Source organism: Nymphaea colorata, chromosome 9, assembly GCF_008831285.2.
Source record: "Nymphaea colorata isolate Beijing-Zhang1983 chromosome 9, ASM883128v2, whole genome shotgun sequence".
Taxonomy (NCBI): Eukaryota; Viridiplantae; Streptophyta; class Magnoliopsida; order Nymphaeales; family Nymphaeaceae; genus Nymphaea; species Nymphaea colorata.
The window spans coordinates 15,581,955-15,600,334 of NC_045146.1; the positions used below are offsets into that span (position 1 = coordinate 15,581,955).

The 18,380-nt window shown below is 39.0% G+C and overlaps 2 protein-coding genes across 2 annotated transcripts; both read right to left on the reverse strand.

Moving 5' to 3' along the window:
• Positions 1 to 5,701: 5,701 nt before the first annotated feature.
• On the reverse strand, positions 5,702 to 7,722 carry LOC116260022 (aspartyl protease family protein At5g10770-like). Its single transcript, XM_031638082.2, has 2 exons — positions 7,463 to 7,722; positions 5,702 to 7,261 (listed from the first exon to the last, which is right to left on the reverse strand). The coding sequence occupies exons 1-2, from the start codon at positions 7,620 to 7,622 to the stop codon at positions 5,952 to 5,954; spliced, it is 1,470 nt and encodes a 489-aa protein (XP_031493942.1). The 5' UTR covers positions 7,623 to 7,722; the 3' UTR covers positions 5,702 to 5,951.
• Positions 7,723 to 11,328: 3,606 nt separating this feature from the next.
• LOC116261170 (probable folate-biopterin transporter 2) lies at positions 11,329 to 16,514 on the reverse strand. Its single transcript, XM_031639801.2, has 5 exons — positions 15,589 to 16,514; positions 12,672 to 12,931; positions 12,379 to 12,474; positions 12,121 to 12,291; positions 11,329 to 11,962 (listed from the first exon to the last, which is right to left on the reverse strand). Exons 1-5 carry the CDS (start codon positions 15,965 to 15,967, stop codon positions 11,369 to 11,371), a joined length of 1,500 nt encoding a protein of 499 aa, XP_031495661.1. The 5' UTR covers positions 15,968 to 16,514; the 3' UTR covers positions 11,329 to 11,368.
• Positions 16,515 to 18,380: the final 1,866 nt, after the last annotated feature.

Consider the following 18,380-nt stretch of genomic DNA (forward strand, 5'->3'; position numbering starts at 1 on the left):
ACAAAGCAATGAATTCTGAAAATAAGAACAACTTTGATGACACATCTTTTTCTCTCTCTCTACAGTGCCTCGGTATTGGTTTAACTAACCAATGTCTCCAATGTCTCCTCTGTCACGCATCGACTGAGTTTCGGGTTCACCTTTTTACCTCTTGTTCTTTCTTCTATAGTGTCCTTAATTCTGCATGGCTTTTCTTTGTTAGTAACATCTCAAACCTACCCTCTATTCATTTTTTTCCTCTCTTTTGTCATTCATCTAACGTGTCTTTTACCTGGGGTCGTAACTGGAGGTTGTGGCTTATTTCTTCTTGGTGGCGCGATTGGAAGGAACGCAACAACAGGGTCTTCAGGAGCATCTTCTCATCGTTAGAGTCTGTGGCACGCCTTGTGCAGGGAGATGTTTATTTTGCTATTCGGCTACGGCGCCGTCATTCGTCTACTATTGGGTGACTCTGCTGCTCCGTCTATCTACTCTCTCTCCATTCATTTTATTATGTTTTTTTGTGCTGCTACTAAGTTGTATATTCTGTTCTTCTATTTTGCTTTTACGATTTGTTCTTATAGTTAGGGAACTTTATGTCCCCAAATTTTGTTATATATTTTCATTTTATCGGCTCTCTCTCTCTCTCGTTATTGAGACTTTTAACTCTGAAATTTACTCTCTTTATGACGGCACAATATGTTTTAGCCATCAAAATTGAATAGGAACAAATGCTGATCAAACTCAACTGTTTTATTAATCATAATTGGATTGAAAATTGAGTAGACAATAAATGAAACGAATTCAACCCATTCACATCTGTGCTTGACTTAAGACGAATTGACGACGCGTTTTAGTTCACCACAATTCCGTGCTCCAACAAAACACCTTGTAACATCACAAACCTTTCATATAAGCAAATGAGACGAAGGGAAAGATAGGTCCCGCCAAATTCATTGAATGTTGATAGCTACAAGTGGGCGCCGCATTTTGGGGGCTCGACCATATAACCTGCTTGATGTGACTATAAGAAAAAGCATGACAGCAAAGACCATACTATGTATGTGTATGTAAGTATGTATAGGGCAGAGTCAAGGTAAAGCTCATATGAACTCTGGTTCTACCTCAAAAAAAAAAATTATGTGTAAATTATAGAAAATTTCACCTTGTTCTATACAAAAATTTTGAAAATGATATTTCGCCCTTAATCAAAATTTACAAACTTTAATTTAGTTTTCCTCATGAAAAATTTCTGGCTCTATCCTTATGTAAGTGTGTGTATGTATGAATATATGTAAGTAAATGCGCATACATGTATACAAATATAAAGGCATGTGTGTGTGGCATGCACGTGTACGTGCACACGCAAAACCTCCAATAATATTAGAATACTTTGAGGATTGAATGATGCATTATATCTTCTCCTTCTTCATTGGAACTTGTTTGTCCTGATACTTTGGGTTTCTTTATTTTGGTGTTTCCAACTTCTGTGGATATGCCAGATTTCTTTGGTTTCTTTAATAAATCGTGGAGAGCCACGTTGGCCATCCACCGGATCAGATATGAGTTTATCCTTTTTTTTTTTTATTTTTTTTTCCCTTGGGATTCTTTTCTATCCGAACACTTGTGGGGAAGCCATGTGCAATGGCATGTGTTCCAATGTTTCCTCACATTATAGCCCATGTGGTTGTTTCTATTCTTGGTCAGATCCGTAACTCTTTTAATATTGATCGTTGCCAACTTGTGGAAAATTTTAAGAGGTATCTACACAAGAGAGAGTGTGTGAGCGTCATGCTTAAGAAGAAGGATCCAAAATATGTTGTTGGATTAAATTCTATGACCCTGAAAGTAAGATATAACATAATATCCGGGGAACATCATTTGAGAATTCTATAAATCTAGATTTGTAGCGCACATGCACACACATATAAACTCTCTGTCTCTCTCTTGGGGAGGTGGTCGTTCCTCGGATCATCTTGTGCAGTTGAAGGTTGATACTCCGTCCTCAGCTCTTGCGCGGTTCCGGCATCCTTTACCTCAGACGTACCTATACTATCTTTCTTTGTTCTTAGTTATGGCATCTAACTATCTCTACCAGCTTCTTTTCCTCTTTTCTTTGGTCCAAATATGTTTTCCCTACCCCTCACACATGACACACTCTTAGTCCGGTCTATTCCACATTAAACATATGAAAGAACATTTTTTCTGTCGTGCCGACTTTCATCTACTTGGCTCTCACCTACCCTCAAACCTTGCCCCTACTTGTCTCATTTCATCCTTTGTCTCATTTACCTTTGCCTCATGTCACTTGATACTTTAGGGTTGGCCGTCCCATGGCTCTCTCATTGTGCCCTTTGGTTCTTTGGCCCTTTGTCATGTGTCATGGTTTTTTTCTTAGCTCGTTATTGTTGGTCACATCAATACCTTATACTATCTCTTGCGCTTTGGGACCTACTTAGCTAACTAATGTCTTGTGCCTTGGGACCTACTTAGCTAACCAATGTCTATTTTGCCTTCCTGAATGGACCACCTTTTTGCTAATTGTCATTTCTCTTGTCACTTGTTTGCCACCGTTTGGCCTTTCCACCCCTCTGTCTGAGGCAGCTTATTATCTTTTTACCTTCACATTCATCAGCAATAGTTGGCAATTTACCTGACGAGCTTAGCTCATTAGCTCATTTGCTGTTGGTGGCGGGTTTGGGAAAAGTGCAACAATGGCATGTTCAGAAACAGCGAGTGTTGCTCAGTTAGATGTATTGTAAAATCAGATGTCCACCTCACCCTTCACATTAGCCGTATGATGACTTCACCTTCAGTCTCTCCTCATTGTCCTCTGTTTGCTTTGCTATTTTTTGTGCTACTTTTTTCTTTTTTCTTTTTATACTATTGTTTAGTGATGTCTTGTCATTACATTTTGTTTTAAATGAATTTCCATTTTGTTGGCTCTCTCTCTCTCTCTCATATATATATATATATATATATATATATATATATATATATATATATATAGGTGAACCATGGGTCCTCGATGAATGTCTATTATTGGTTCCCATTGATGACTTAAATGGAGATAATGGTTTGTTAAGTGCAATATATATATATATATATATATATATATATATATATATAAAAGATTCTTTCTCTTCTCTGTTTAACTTTCTCAGTCAACTTTTTTTCTTTGCATTTGTTGTCTCGTTCAAATATAAAATCGGTTTAAATCAACAAGAATTGAAATCAGCTACATACTTATGTGGCCAGATGAATTTTTTTTTATTTTGTATGGTTAAAAATCATCACAAAAGGTATATATGTGACTGCCTATTGTTTGGCCATGGATTTCAATGACAGAATAAGCCTTTTGCAAAAGTTTTTAAACAAAATAAAAAAGTGGCCATCTGATCAAAGAGGTAACCTGCTAATTTCAAAATTTCCATGTATTTTCAAGGATGGAATACATCTTTTGCAACAGTTTTTAGCGAATGATACAAAATTTAAAAAAAAAATAACCATCCTGCTAGAGAGGTAACATGCTGATTTCAAATTCAAACACACATATATATATGTGTGTGTGTGTGTGAATTTGAAATCAGCATGTTACCTCTCTAGCAGGATGGTATATATATATATATATACTCACTAAATTAATTGATGGGTCTTAAGAAACCAATCTCAAAAGAAATTGTTTTTTCTTATACACAGGCACACACTACTCACACATGTATATAGAAAAGAAAGCCAATAAAATGAGAATTCATTAACAAAATTAGGTGACTGAGTAGTCACTAAACAAAAAACAAAAAGTCAGCAAAAAAAAAAAGTAAAGAAAACAAAGTTAACAAAGAAGCGACCAAACAAAAGAGAAGGAACAAAAATATGAAAGAGAGAGCGAGAAAGAACTGACCAAATGGAAATTCATTAAAAACAAAATATGATGACAAGGCGTCACCAATTTACAGAAGGCAAAAGAAGAAGATAAAAGAGAGGCAAAAGAAGAAGATAAAAGTGACATAAGAGAAAATTTAACAAAGAAAATAAGAACAAATAATGTGAGGAACATAAACCCGAGCAAGAACAAAAGGAAGAGGAAGAAGAAGGGAAGCGAGAAAGAGAGCTAGTCAGAAGCTGGAGTCATCCTTGCTGCCAATGTGGATATTTGGCTTTACGATGCATTCAACTGAAGCAACGCTAGCTGCCGTGTCTTGGACATTCGATTGTTGCACTCTTCCAGACTCACCATCAACAGCAAATGAGCCGTAAATTGCCAACCACTGTAACTGAAGGTAAAGGTGAAAAGAGAAAAAGTTGTCTTACACTCATCATCGAGTTCCACACCCACTACACCCCAACAATGTGAAGCAGTAGTGATACAAACCAAAATATGTAGAGCCAAGAACATCCTTATTGAAAATGACAAGTGAGAAAAACCGAAACCAGATGATGTCATTTTAAGTCGCCTCTTGCCTTCTACCACATTGTTCCAAATGAAGTCAGTAGGAAACAACCAACTTCTGGCCGTCGGTAATAGATGTATTTTTATGTAGTGCAAGTCATGTATGTATCAGATGGCTTTCCAATCTTGATTATGAGGAACTCGTGGAATCTGATCATCAAGTCCAATAATTTGAGTCTTATATCAGGAATAAGGGGGAGCTCAGTCCTTGCAACCGCCTTCTTCCTAGATGAACATTTGATCAATGTATTGTGTTTTCGAGACAATCGGAAAATTGATCTCAGCATTGCTGTTGTGCAGAAAAAGTTAAGTCATTGCACTTTTTGCCGATTTCTCTTACAGCATTGCATCGGGCAGTGTGTTTATTCATGCTCGTTTTTATAATGCATTGGATGCTCGTTTTTATAATGGATTGAGTGGCCGTGATTGAATGCCGCTCAAAATGGCCAGAGATCAGAGATTTTTAGCTTACATGCATGTGTGTGTGTTAAAGCTCACAATTTTTAAATGGGTTTAAGAAAGCTGACCCTTGTAAAATCCGATTCATATACAGTTTTGGTGCTTCATTTAATGTTAATGTTTTGGACATTTACACACACACACACTAAATCAATCATAGATGCAATGCCATTACAAAACGACACACGCCTGCTATTTTAGCACATTACAGCCTTTCTCATCAACGTACGCCTGCCATCTTAGCACCTTACAGCTTTTCTCATCACTTTTGCAAAGGCGCATGTAAGATTGCAGTACGGCGCACTGCATAAAATTTGGCTTGGCCTTCGCAGAAAATGATGAGAAAGGACGTAATATGCTAAGATGGCAGGGCATGTGTCGTTTTGTAACATCATTATATCTATGATTTCATATATATATATATATATTATATTATATCAAAAAAATAATCATTCAGCCACAGTAACCATATGATGAACAGCACTCACGTTTCCATATAAAGAGAAAGATTTTTCTGGTTAGACAGACTATATATACTCTGCACCAATAATCTTATTTCGACAGTTTTTGGGATGGGGCACATGGGGTCACATCAGTTGGGGCCAATCTACTCACACCACGAGCAGCTGAGAGCGCATGGCTGCACCGACACACAAGACTCCCCTGTTTGCAATGAGCAACTTAAGGGGACAAGCACTGGTGAAATTCAGACATACAGACCAAGAGATAGAGGGGCCTAGCTGTAACACCCACTTCACAGATCAATACTTGTACAGCCCTGAGCCCACTGCATCCCATGAAAGTGCCCTCACATGAAACAAAATATTCATCTTTTACTGCTTGACAAGAAGCACTCCCACCTTACAAGTTGCACTTCATTTAGCAGAAGAAAACAAATCATACAAACATATAATCAATACAATCGAGGAATTCCTTCAAATCCCTTTTCTGCATTTGAGAAAATTAATACACATTTAATAAGAGAAGAGAGAGAAAGGATGATTGGAGATGCACCAACAAAACAGATCATGAATCAGAAATTAAAAAGAGTTAATGGGTGTGCCTATCTGCAGGTCTCTGGTGCAAATCCTACCTTGGACTCCTTTACATCATAGATAATCCTCAAGTTCTGCTGTTGGTAATTTCCAATTATTTGATACTCGGACTCGGACTGTAAGCTCGCGAGAGCCAAACATGCTTGTGAAGCATCATTGTTCACTACATACAGTATCCCAGATGAATCCACACTCATCTGAACATCACCACCAGGGGCGCCATGACTACTGCTCAAGTGAAATTGCAGAGTTGGTATGTTCACTGCAGCGAATCCACTCAAGTTGAAGCACGTATCAAGGATCGAAAAGCTGGATGCCGGAGGAAGCCCAATTGCTTGCTTGACAAATTCATCCCTCACCGCCTTGTATAGAGAAGGGCCTAGTCTTGTTATGACTGTGCCCGAATCAATCAAAGTCCTGCCACTGCTTGCAGTTCCAAGAGTAGAAGATGAAGGAGCACTTATATAAACTCCACCAACGCTAACACCAGTTAAATTAAGTAAATAGTATGTTGGAACTTGGGGATCCTGAATCATGGAAGCATAAATAAAGGCAGTAGAGTTGTAACCAGAAGTGGAGAAAGGATCCCCTAGAACCAAGGAACCTGTAGTCTCTTGAGAGGAAGGCAGGCAATAGGAGAAAACTCCATTGTATCTGTTAAAAGCCTGAAAGGTCAAAGACGGGGAGCCTCTCCCAAGGCCTAACAGCCCAGCTGCTCCACCAAAGAGCCCTCGATTATTGTGTCCGCATCCAAATATAAAATCTCCAATAGTATCGGTGCCAAGTGTTAGTGTGTCTGTTGCTATATCCCCATGTGTGGAGGAGCCGTCACCATAACTTACATCATATGAACAAGTACCAGCAGCAGAAGAAGTAGCAGTAGCAGAAGCACAGCCAGAAGATATCTGAAGGGATCCACATGAAGAGGAATTGCAAGGAATTGGGATGTAAGAGGAGGAGGGACTATAGAGTGAGTCCATCTGTTGGTAGCAGTTACTGCAGGGTGAGCACTGCACCCAGGTAAGGTCACTCCCTGTATCAACAAGAACATTCATCTCTTGCTTCCCAATTCCAATCCTCGCCACATAATTGAGAGTGTCCAGCTTCCTCCCAGATGTCAAAGGAATTCTAGTCTCTTTTGATGAATCAACCAACGTGCCTTGCCCACCATTTTCCCTCAGTGTGTTCTGTAAGAAGAGCACGCGGGCAGCATCAAATTCCAGAGCTCTGTTTTGGCCTTTTTGGTTCCAATGCCGGAGTTTTTTCAACTCGAGGAAAATGGCACCTTCACTTTCTCTTCTTACGCCTGACCATGACACTGACAAAACATGGAACAAATTGAAAATCTTAGATCAAAACACTTTCAAATTGAACTGTACAAACTATGTAAACAGTAATTTGTCAGCAATGATAAAAAATAGCCTGCTGCTCACTGCATAACATGTGCATAACTATGTCAATGTCCAAAGTTCGAGAACACCCATATCCCATTAGGATTTAGTAAAGAAGGGAGCCTTACCAGGCTTCACCATTTGCGGTTCCAATGCACGATCTCGGCGTATCAACTGGTTCAGAAGAACTGTGTGCTTTCCCCATGATCGCATGCAGTTGGCTGGAAAGACTGTGGAAAGTGTGAAAATGGTGAAGAGAAGGCACAAGGGAAGAGCACAAGATGCCATTGGCTCTGGGCAGAATTGAGTTGGTTGGAGTGGTAAGAGAGAAGGAAGAGGAAAGTAGAGAAAAAGGCAGGAGAAGATTCTTGATGTTCTTGGAATTATGGATGATAACAAGGGGGGAAGGGTTGTCATGGAGACCCACTCAAATAGACTGTGGGGCTCAATTATTGTTCTCATTCACATGCAGAAGTTTTGGCACCAAATGCGTGAAACTCACTTTTTTCTTCATTTGAAAACAAAACGCTGGTGTGCTAATGAATTTTTTGGTTTTTTTTTTTTTTTTCCTTTCCCTGATCGGGAAAGCCCACCAAGAACCAGATCACTTAATGGGTCCGCACCTAAAATAAATTGTCAGCAAGTCCATCACCTTGACTTACATGCAGTGGTGGAGATAGAAATTTAGCCCCAGGGGCCACTTATATACAAAGTTTGAATTGATGGGAGGTGCAAAAAGTCATGTGTAAACACATTCATAAGCCAGACATAAGCCACTGGTTCTGATAACCCAATGCCTTGGCTCACATTGTTGCCACCATGCCGCCAATATCGGCTGCCGCCAGCGGCGGCGGCAGCTAATAATTTTAATTTGGGCATGAACCTACCAATACATCACGCACCAACCACATGTATTCAATTATTTAGGTGAAAATCAGGTTTTGCCTTACCTCCATTTCCCTTTTCTCACCTTTAAACAAAATCTGAGTATGGCGATGCTGGTGGCAAAAGAAACTATAGTCTAAGTTCCTTGTTCTTCGTGAGCAAGAAATGATGAAAGCTGAGTGAATTTCAAAAGACCTAAGATAAGTTTCCACCGTACCTGATTCTTTTTTTCGTCCTTTTGGTGGCAGAGAGCCATCGGCCGTCAAAAAACATTGTGGTAGGTTTCCATGGGGCTCAACCTTTCGAACCTAATCTCTAAAACCAGTGTCACATTTCTAAATTTCCTGGTACATGCATATTTTTTTTACAGTAACTTCTAAAAGAGGGTCTTAGATAGAGATGTCACCAGATCCGGTTCGAGTCAGATATATCTTTAATTGTATCTACTTTTTCAGATATTCACATACTCAGATTCCAATATAAATAAAGAAATTCACAATCTGAATCTGATTTTCATTTATGTTCGAATCTAAATCGAAACTTTTAACAGAATTTAGCTGATTTTTAAAATGTAAGAGTATGGGATATATAATGTTTATCTAAAATAAATCCGATATGAATCCATATCCAAATCCAATCAGATATTTATGTATATCCAAATCTGCTTGAATGTCATTTCTTAAACCTGAATTGGATCTGATTTCTTAGTCGGATATCATTTTTTTTTTCTATATCTGACTTTTTTGAAACAGTTCAATCAGATATCCAATCCAAATCGGATGATATATTGATCATTTTGGTAATCAGAAAAGCACTGTTCTCTTTTGGAAAAAATTGAAGCCCATCGTCAGCATTATGGGCCAGAAGTTGGTATTAATCTAGAACTGCCCTCAAATAGTTTCTTGTAAAGGAAAAGGTGAGGTCAAGTGGAGAATAAATCAAGGAAGAAAGGCCAAGAACGAATCTTCAACTGTACGTGATGCATTTAAATAATGAAGGCAAACATGCAGTGTGACACCAATAGAATGATTATTTACTGGTTTTTTGCAGATAACAGTTGGGTCATGTTCTTTAGTGCTGCAATATGAATGAGACGTCTCGCCCGTTGCATTATTATAATGAAATATGCTAATTTGGCTTTTCACCTTCTTGGAAGAACGATCGTGCCCTTTGGAGGGTTGCTACCTGCTCGTCACTAAATCTTTTCTAGAAAGTTGCTTAGTTTTAGTGAAGAAATATTTGATGTTTGGTAGTTTATAGAGATTAGATCATAGACCAGAAGCATTCGCAATTTGTGTTTGTACCTGTGCATGGAGTCTTCTAAGTGTGTGGGTATTAGCAATTAACGCAGCAAGAACATTGGATTTAATGCGTCTTGAAGATGTCGTCAACTTCTCGCTAGTAGTTGCTTGCTTCTTTAACATTTATGGTACACATGAAATCCCCAAAAAATTATTCAATAAGCGCACGGGCAATGTGGTAAATTTTATCTTCGTAAAGAACAAGTCAGTTTCTAAAAAAAATTCAAGCAAAACCATCTCTCTCACACATACATCTTCAGAAAATTGTCAGCTTTAACTAAACTTTCCAGAGTTTCTCTCCTCAATTATTTCAGTGGGTTTAATTTGATTTTTCCTTTTCCTTCCTTTACATGTACGTACCTGCATAAATTATTTGTATGTTTGGATCATCGTAGTATAAATGTGATTTTAAATATTATGAATTAAATTTAGATAGTTTATCAATTTCATACAAAAATATGAATGTATATTTATGTATGTATATTAGGTATACTTTATATTACGAATTTGTAAAAGTACACAGCACGCTAGACATGTTTCCTTTGGTTCATTTGCTAGGAATGGACACTTCAACCATGTCTATGAAAATTATAAGCCATCTATTTTCCAGTCTGCACAAAATTATTTGCATTTGCAATTAGTTGATGTAGGTACAGATTCTTTTGGAATCAGTTATATTGATAACATCTGCATGGTTACTGACAAACAAAAATAAATAGAATTATCTTAAGTTTAGTATGGACTATGCACATTTTCTCTATCTCTCCCCCCCTCCCCTCTCTCTCTCTCTCTTGCTCTCTATCTCATACACATAGGCACATATGTATGATATAGTGTGTGTGTGTAGACAGACGGGAAGGGAGGGATTATTTTGATTTAGTCGTTCAATAGGCGTCCAGGCTCTTTGGCTGCATTCTAGCTTTTCAATAACCTCACTCCACAGATACAGTGGAATATCCAAAACTTTGGAAACGAAAATCACGGAATCTACTATTTATAGATTGGATTTTATGACATGATCAAGCTCATTACAGTTTTGTGACACCTTTACGAGAACTCATTCTCCGTGGAATTTTTTATGATTTTTTAAAGATATACAGGTTTGAGTAATCTGACCACGATAGTGGGATCAGATTGCAAATAACTGACCAGAACCCAGCTGAACTACCAGGATGGCTTCATATTGGGTAGTCGCATGACAATAGTTGATCATCAATCAAACTAAACATATGACTTCACATGGTCCTTATATTTACTTTGTGTATATATGAGTTTTCATCTTTGAATACATGGTAACCAAATTAGAATAATCAATCAAATTGGTTGAACTGCTAGTGGTCAGTTCTTATAATTTTCATATTTATTTGGGGTCAATTGAAATGCGGATGGGCTTAGCTTATTGAAGGTATGAGTCTATGAGATTCAAAAATAGTTGCAGAAGAAAATCTGTCATGTTTAGCTTACAGACTGTTTATAAGGTGGGGGGAACTATCGCACGCTTTCCAAAGAAGCTCAGCTGTTTTAGAGGGCTTGATGCTCGAAAGGATATGAACTCATCCAGATGCTGCTGATACAGCAAACTTTTTCTTTTTCCTTTCACATTTCAGGGAAAAAAAAAAGTACTTCATGGGTGATGCAGCAACCAGTGAAATCAGCAGAAGTGGCAATCCCATATTACCAAACTACAGTGTCTGCAATTACACGCATTCACTGTACATGAGCATTTTGAAAAGAAGTTAGAATGGTGATCAGATGACACATAAAATATGCTCACACTGCGCATAAAGAATGATTGCATTGAATATCAATTTGCAAATACAAAATTATACAACTTCTGTTATATCCGAATCATTGAGTGTTGTGAACAAGGGAAACTAATTCTATCTTATCTGATTCAAGCATTTCTATAGCTTCTTTGGGTGAGGAAAACTCTGTAGGAAGTATCTGAGAATTATTGTCACTTTTGGGCACCAAAAACAGCAATGAAAGTGGTAATAATCTCAATAGATTGCGCAAAATTATGGCCACCCACAAATTACTGAATTCAGTACGCGTAACGTTGAGGATATGGAGCAGCAGTCCTCCACCCCATGATGAACTGAATACACCAATGTTGTCGATAGACATTAGCAATGCAAAAAATGTTCCTTCAATCCCTGTAGGACAAAGTTTGGCACTGAGTACAAGAAGAGGCAACCACTTGATGCGATTGATCATTTGTGATACGCCTTCATCAATCACGACAAAAAGATAATCAGGCATGTTGTACTTTAAGTTAAGCCTCAATACTAAAGCCAAATCCAGCATTCCTGAGAGACCATAAAGCAGCTGACTCCAGAATAGCAGGCTTCGAAATGAATAATTCTTTAGTATATTATGGTAAAGAAGCACCCCAAGAAGAGAACCAACAGCACCAATGCAATATATAAATCCAATGATCTCCTGTAAAAGATGACGGTAAGAAAAACAAGTGCATAAGTAATCAAGGTTTTCTTTCTGTGGAAACGGTATATGCAATAAATTCTGGATCCACTAGGAGACAGCAATAGTTCATGATGTTGAAGTTGAACCCATGAAAAAGGAACAAAATACCGGTGTACCTGAGAAAAGCTGGGGCCAGATTTAGAGTCTGTATACCAATAAAACATCCCCTCGTGAATGTTCAGGCTCAAAGCAAGAGAAAGATACATGTACAAGCATGGCCTCCAAACCACTGGACATTTCAATGTTTTCCACATGGACCCCGCAGCTTCCAGAAGCCTTTCATACACCTAAATTACCACGATAAAAGAAAAAGAGATATCAAGTCTCAGACAAATGCAATCAGTGCAATTAGATTTCTAAATGCACATTCTTGCCTGACTGATGGAATCTCTTGGAACATGTGGTTCATCTAGCACCAGTCCAATCATAAAGACAAGTGCAGCTGGGACACTCAGCAGCCCAAGCACTCCCTATCAGCATCATATAATGTGTTCAGGTAGGTACAATTTATATATAACAAAACAGCAGGGAAGGCAGGCTATTGGAACTCTTCAGCCTTTAACAATTACAAATGGCCAAGCATTATGTGACATGATGAATGTCTCTGCATATGCCACATAACAAACTTCTAAGTTCTAATTATTCCAAAGATGAGAATGAAGTAAACCTGGGCACCTATGTGATGAACCAGAAACCCGCTGACAGAAAATCCAAGCAATGCTCCAATGGAAGAGCTAAATCCGCACAAGCTTTGCATGTCAGCAGCCAGTGGAGGATGATGTATACTATTTTGTGCCACACATGCATCTATGGTCACATCAGCTATTGCCGCCCCAGCACTTCCACCAATCAGAGCTAGCAATGCAAACAGAACATGCAGCTGTTTGTGCAGCGCTAACAGAAGCATGGAAAAGACTCCTATGATACCTATTTTCCATGGAAAGCAACCATTAGATTTCACAACCTGTTCTGAGCCAGATTCACTAATAGTGAAGCAAACAAGAACAAATTCGGCCTTGGATAGCATGCAGAGAAGAGGAAGGAGAGAGAGAGAACATGCATATGATAAAACCAGAAGAGTGTGTGCATCTTTAAACTTGTAAATATCAATCAACATTCCAAGGACACAAACATGTTCAACCAAAGGATAACACCTAAGCAGTACTGCCAGAAAAGTCACAAGAGAATTCGGATGTGTTTGATCCTTGCTGAGTTAACTCCCAGTAAATTAACAAACCGGCAGAAGATGAAGAATAAAACTGATATAGAATATTCATATGAGAAAAGGACTGGTGCAAGGGAGTTTAAGTTGTCACACTTGCTGCTAGTGAAAGACAGAAGCCTTCAAAGAAAATGCCAATTGATTATGCTGGTATAAAGCTGTTAACCTGTTAATAGCAGAAATACCCTTGTGACTAGAAAGTACTGCATGTGTGTTCAGAAATAGGAAATAGCAGTGGATATAGCCATTCTCAGTTACATGTTCATTCATGTGTGTGCACACATTTTTCTGTCCTTCATGTGAAGACGAACCTTAACAAGAGGCATGTCAGGGCATTGATGAATTTTGTGGACCAAAAATCTGTGGCACGGAGTAATATATCCATGGAAAGTGTTCATTAGATCTAATTTGGAAACCTAGGAGGTCGTGTCAACAGTTAAGAAGCTGGATGACTAGGAAATATGTGAAACTCTGACATGAAAGGACTCTAGGTGAACAAAACGAAAGGAAGGAGTGAAACTAAAATATCGTATGGGTTCTGTAAACCAGAGCATATTAGCAGATAAACTGATATTTTCTTATCCCTATTGCAGGACCAATTGAAGATCAACCTTAAGTGCAAGAATGTACTTTCAGAGAATCAAATTACAGAAGCCAAAACTCAAAAATATCACTAGAGAGCAGTTAGATGGACCTCATGGTTAATGAATTCTTTCACCAAGCTGTAGCTGATTGGTTCAATTGGTTGAAACAAGCTCCATAAAGTGGTTGAAGGTCATCATTTCGGTACGAATTCGAGGCTTTGATTGGTTCACCTAAGAACTATGCGAGATCAACTAAACACTAAACAGAATTAAAAGCATTAAAAAGGCCATTAGATCAATCAGGTTCCATTTAAGCATGACTCCTGACATCTTCTTTGATCACCTTACATTGGCCATTTCTTTGTGTGTAAGATTAATGTTTAAATACTCGTACATGTCTTGTCCCAGTTTACATTGCCAGAACAATAAAAGGTAGCTTCTCAGTAAATTCCAAGGAATAACTTCCAAGCTGGCATTCTGAGCTACCAAAATGCGCAAATTTCTGTACACATAAAGAAAGTGAATTTGGTTGCACTGCTCAACAAGGTAAACCATATCTAGCAAATGAGGCTATCATATAACCTACAAGGGCTTCTTTACAGTTCGGTAGGTGTATTAGTCTAACGCCTCCAAATTGAAGGTCTAGAATTCAGAACTCAGGGATGCAACCTTCGCCATAAGGCCAAACAGGAAGACCTTCCTATTGGGCAAGGGAGCTGCACCCAGGAGTTTTACACCGAAAAACAACTAGGATATGGCATAGCAGATATGCACTTCCTGGTCAGCAGATTTGACATGACAAATCTCAACAGTTTCCTTCATCATTAGGAAAGAAAACTGAGGTTATCACATGGTAATATTGCAGGTGCCAGATGCAAAACCATAATCAATTAGACGTACAAGGCATCATTGCAATACAATAAACTGGAATCCATGCGTAGCAATTAGGACAGGATATTTTTCTGGAAATCCTTCAACATACCTTACTTTCCCCTAAATCTACTCGGGCATCAGGTTGCAAAAAAGTTCCCATTAGATTTCAAAGTTTCATGCCTTACTAATCTGCTAAGCTTAGAGGTTCGTCATACATTCATATGTAGGGGACCTAGGTATTTTTTTTTCTCTCTCTCTGCTATACTTCCTAAGCGGTTCAGTCCCACAGCCCCTCCAAGACATTCTGGAGTCAAGTCATCGATGGAATTCACAGCCTCTCCTCCACAAGCTAGGACAAGCAGCTCCATGCTTCTTCTTTTAGCCTTTTATAAACAATTACTCTGATCTTGCAAGCCTAGTGAAGGTGGGCCAAGCAAATCCATATTCTTTTCTTTCTGCTCAAGCCACCATGTGGCTCCCGCTGAGACAACTCTTATCAGCCTTCTGTATACACACATACTCTCCTCTCTCTCTCTCTCTCTCTCTCTCTCTCTCTCTCTCTCTCCCCTGCTTTAAGTAAGTGGAACAAGGCACCTTTTCTTTTTCTTTTTTTGTCGGAGACGGTGCAATTGTCAGGTGACGTGAACTCTCTCAAGTCATCTGCTAAGATTTTCCTTCTCCACTAAGTTCACAATAAAGATACCAAGATTCCCACAAAATGTGGGGGAAAAAAGAACAAGAAGTTAAAAGCAAACAAAAAGGACATGATTAAGTGGAAACGAAAATCAAGAGACAACAAAATAGAGAAAACACTCCTGACCAGATACCAGAAATGAGGAAACGAAAAGATACCAAGCAATACCCGACATATGCAAAGTTCAGAAGAAATCAAGTATGATTCTTACCGGCAAACACGAAGTATGGCCGTCTCCGGTACCCGAATATGGGGAGAACGTCGGTGAGAAGACCCCAGAGGGGCTTCACCATCCATGGGAAGCCTGTGATCCCCTGGTAAACCTGGGCAGCAGACGGTTGAACCATCTGTACGTCCTTCCAGTAATAATCTGACGCCAATCGGTTCAGCGATCCGCCGATCCCCTGGCCGACCCCATACACCACGATCACCCCAGCCACGAAGCTCCAATGCATCTCACTCGCCAGCATCCTCAACCAGAGAACAGGTGATGCAATTCCCAACAGGAAAGCCTTCCTCTTTTCCTTCACTTCATCAGACCCAACGAGCGTTTCTTCCTCGCCATCCTTCCCCATTTCCTCCTCCCCCATTCTTGGCTCCCCACTACCCAAAACCCAAAGAACCGTTCAAATTTCTCACAGAATGTCGGATACCCAACTCGTTAATTGTATGAACAAGAGAAGAAAATGGTGTCAGATGGAAAGAGAGAAGGGCGGTGACGGCAAGAAGAGGCTGAAATCTCACACGTCCATCTCATTCAAGCGTGAACCAGAGTAGAAAACTAAAAGAGAGAAAACTAAAAGAGAGAGAGAGAGAGAGAGAAAGAGAGAGATCACGCGCACAAGGCGAAGCGGAGATCCTCACGGAATCTCAGATACCGATCTCGTTAAAAATGCAGGAAACTGGGTCGGACGTGATTCCGATCTCCCATAGAACACGGAGACAGAGAGAGAGAGAGAAAGAGATCGCGATTGCGGATTATCTATTGGTTGACGTCACATCGACAAGAAACGAGGAACGACCACCTTCTCCTCCTCCCACGTCGGCTCGTTACTTCCGTTCCCTCGACAGTCAACCGAACCAGACAAAGGCTGCTGCTGGCGCCTCGTCCCGTACATCTTCCTTGCCCCGCGGATAAGAACAGGTGGAAGCCAGCCTGCCCACTCCTTCCCTTCTGCCGGCGGCAACTAAAAAACAGACTCCTTCTGCGAGCGAGCCACCCTTGCCCTGGTGGGCTCGAGCCACTCCGAGCCCACACTAACCCAGTCAACTGCTCGGTCCAGAAGATTATAACACATAAGCGTCGGCATAAAGGGACAAAGGCCAGACTCACTGCTTAGATAGTCACGTAAACGGTTCAGATCTGACCATTCTAAACCTATCAAATGCGGGCTGCAGTCAAACATCGTCTTAGTTAAAAATTATTTTAAATAGTTCTAACGCCATTCTCATTATGAGTTGTATATTATAGACTTTCCTTGTATTTGTAACAAAAAATAAAAGCGATGATGATCAATGTGATCCAATTATAGGTTTTTAGATCACTTGACTTTCTCTTCCTCTTACATATATATTGGGGGCTCCACTCCATGCACCGACAGGCCCCAAGGTGAGGTACAGCTTTTATTTAGGTGGTGGGTTACTCTTAATCACGCTACCAAAATGTTCAGACCCCTGCCAAAATATTTTCAACCTTGTTTTTAGTATATCACTTTATGTGATTCGGCTCTTTTATTATCATTATCATGTCCCAGTATATTATATATTTTGATATTATATATTTTGATCGTAAAAAATCACGAAACATGCTCTGTAAAAACCCAGAGAGGGCAGGCACAGGAGAGCAGTGGGCTCTCTTAGGGGCGGTGGAATGAACCACTCACCGTCAATATATATATAGGCGGCTATCGAGGAAAAGGACATAGATTAGGGAGCCCACCACAAGATTCAAAAAGCAAAGCCAAGCTAAAGTTTGAACACACAGTGCGCCTTTTTAGCATCTTTATACATCTCTCTTAAGCTTATTATATAAATCTTTGTTCACTGCTACCTTGTTTCTTAAATCAATTCAATTTGTAAGAAATATTACCGATGCGTTCCCTAGTTAATCAGCTAATGATTAATCGAACCTTTCAGTTAATCAACACTTAGATCCGGTTAACCAACACCCAGTTCAAAATAATTGTAAATCTATAACTGAATACTTTTAGATCCCATAAAAAAGTACAGTTGGTATTGTCAAGCCCAGTAATGATAATCTAACTTAATTTTGGTTTCCTCACAATTATTAGAGTGGCTGGACTTTGATGTAAATTAAATCTAAAAACTAAGTTTAAATACACAATAATTAATTGATACTTGTTGTGCAACAACAAGAAAAGCAGCGTATTACTCATCTTTTCTTTCTCATTTCTAACAACAAATTTTTTAGCTGAATATATTTTCATTTAATTGCTGTATGTGTAAGGCTGGGTGCAATGGATTAGATCGATTTTACTGAGGAACTGATTTGGTCGCACGTAAAAACGAGTTTAAAAGATGAAATTTTAATAAGATTGGATTCGTGTGGCTAATGTAGCTTCATTTGCACCCGCGCCTGATTCAGAGTGACAAATTTTAACCAGCTTTTGGCTTTTTCAACATTTTATAATCAAACTTTGGCTAACTACTCAGCATAATAGTCAACAGAAGACTTATTATATATTATCAACCCACCTAAAAATATGATATGAGCTTGTTGAATTTTAATCTTCAAGAATTTTTTTTTTTTTTTTGCTTTTATTTGAAGCAGATAAACGTTAAACTAGTTCATTATTAATTTTTGGTTCCCCCACTCTCTATAACTTATATGTAAGCAAAATTTATACACAAATTTTTTTAAAGAAAAAGTACTTGCTTAACTCTAGGACATCAACTCTTTGTGTTGCAAAAAAAAAACCACCGACATAAAGTTAAAGAACGGCAAGAGTTTGGTACCCCAAGACACCAAAAGCAAGACCTTGG

Coding starts and splice junctions, on each gene's coding strand:
- LOC116260022 (XM_031638082.2), bottom strand. CDS start 7,622: ATGGCATCTTGTGCTCTTCCCTTGTGCCTTCTCTTCACCATTTTCACA. Junction 7,262..7,462: donor ACCGCAAATGGTGAAGCCTG/GTAAGGCTCCCT, acceptor ATGTTTTGTCAG/TGTCATGGTCAGGCGTAAGA.
- LOC116261170 (XM_031639801.2), bottom strand. CDS start 15,967: ATGGGGGAGGAGGAAATGGGGAAGGATGGCGAGGAAGAAACGCTCGTT. Junction 12,475..12,671: donor TTCATCACATAGGTGCCCAG/GTTTACTTCATT, acceptor TGATGCTGATAG/GGAGTGCTTGGGCTGCTGAG. Junction 12,292..12,378: donor CAAGAGATTCCATCAGTCAG/GCAAGAATGTGC, acceptor GTGGTAATTTAG/GTGTATGAAAGGCTTCTGGA.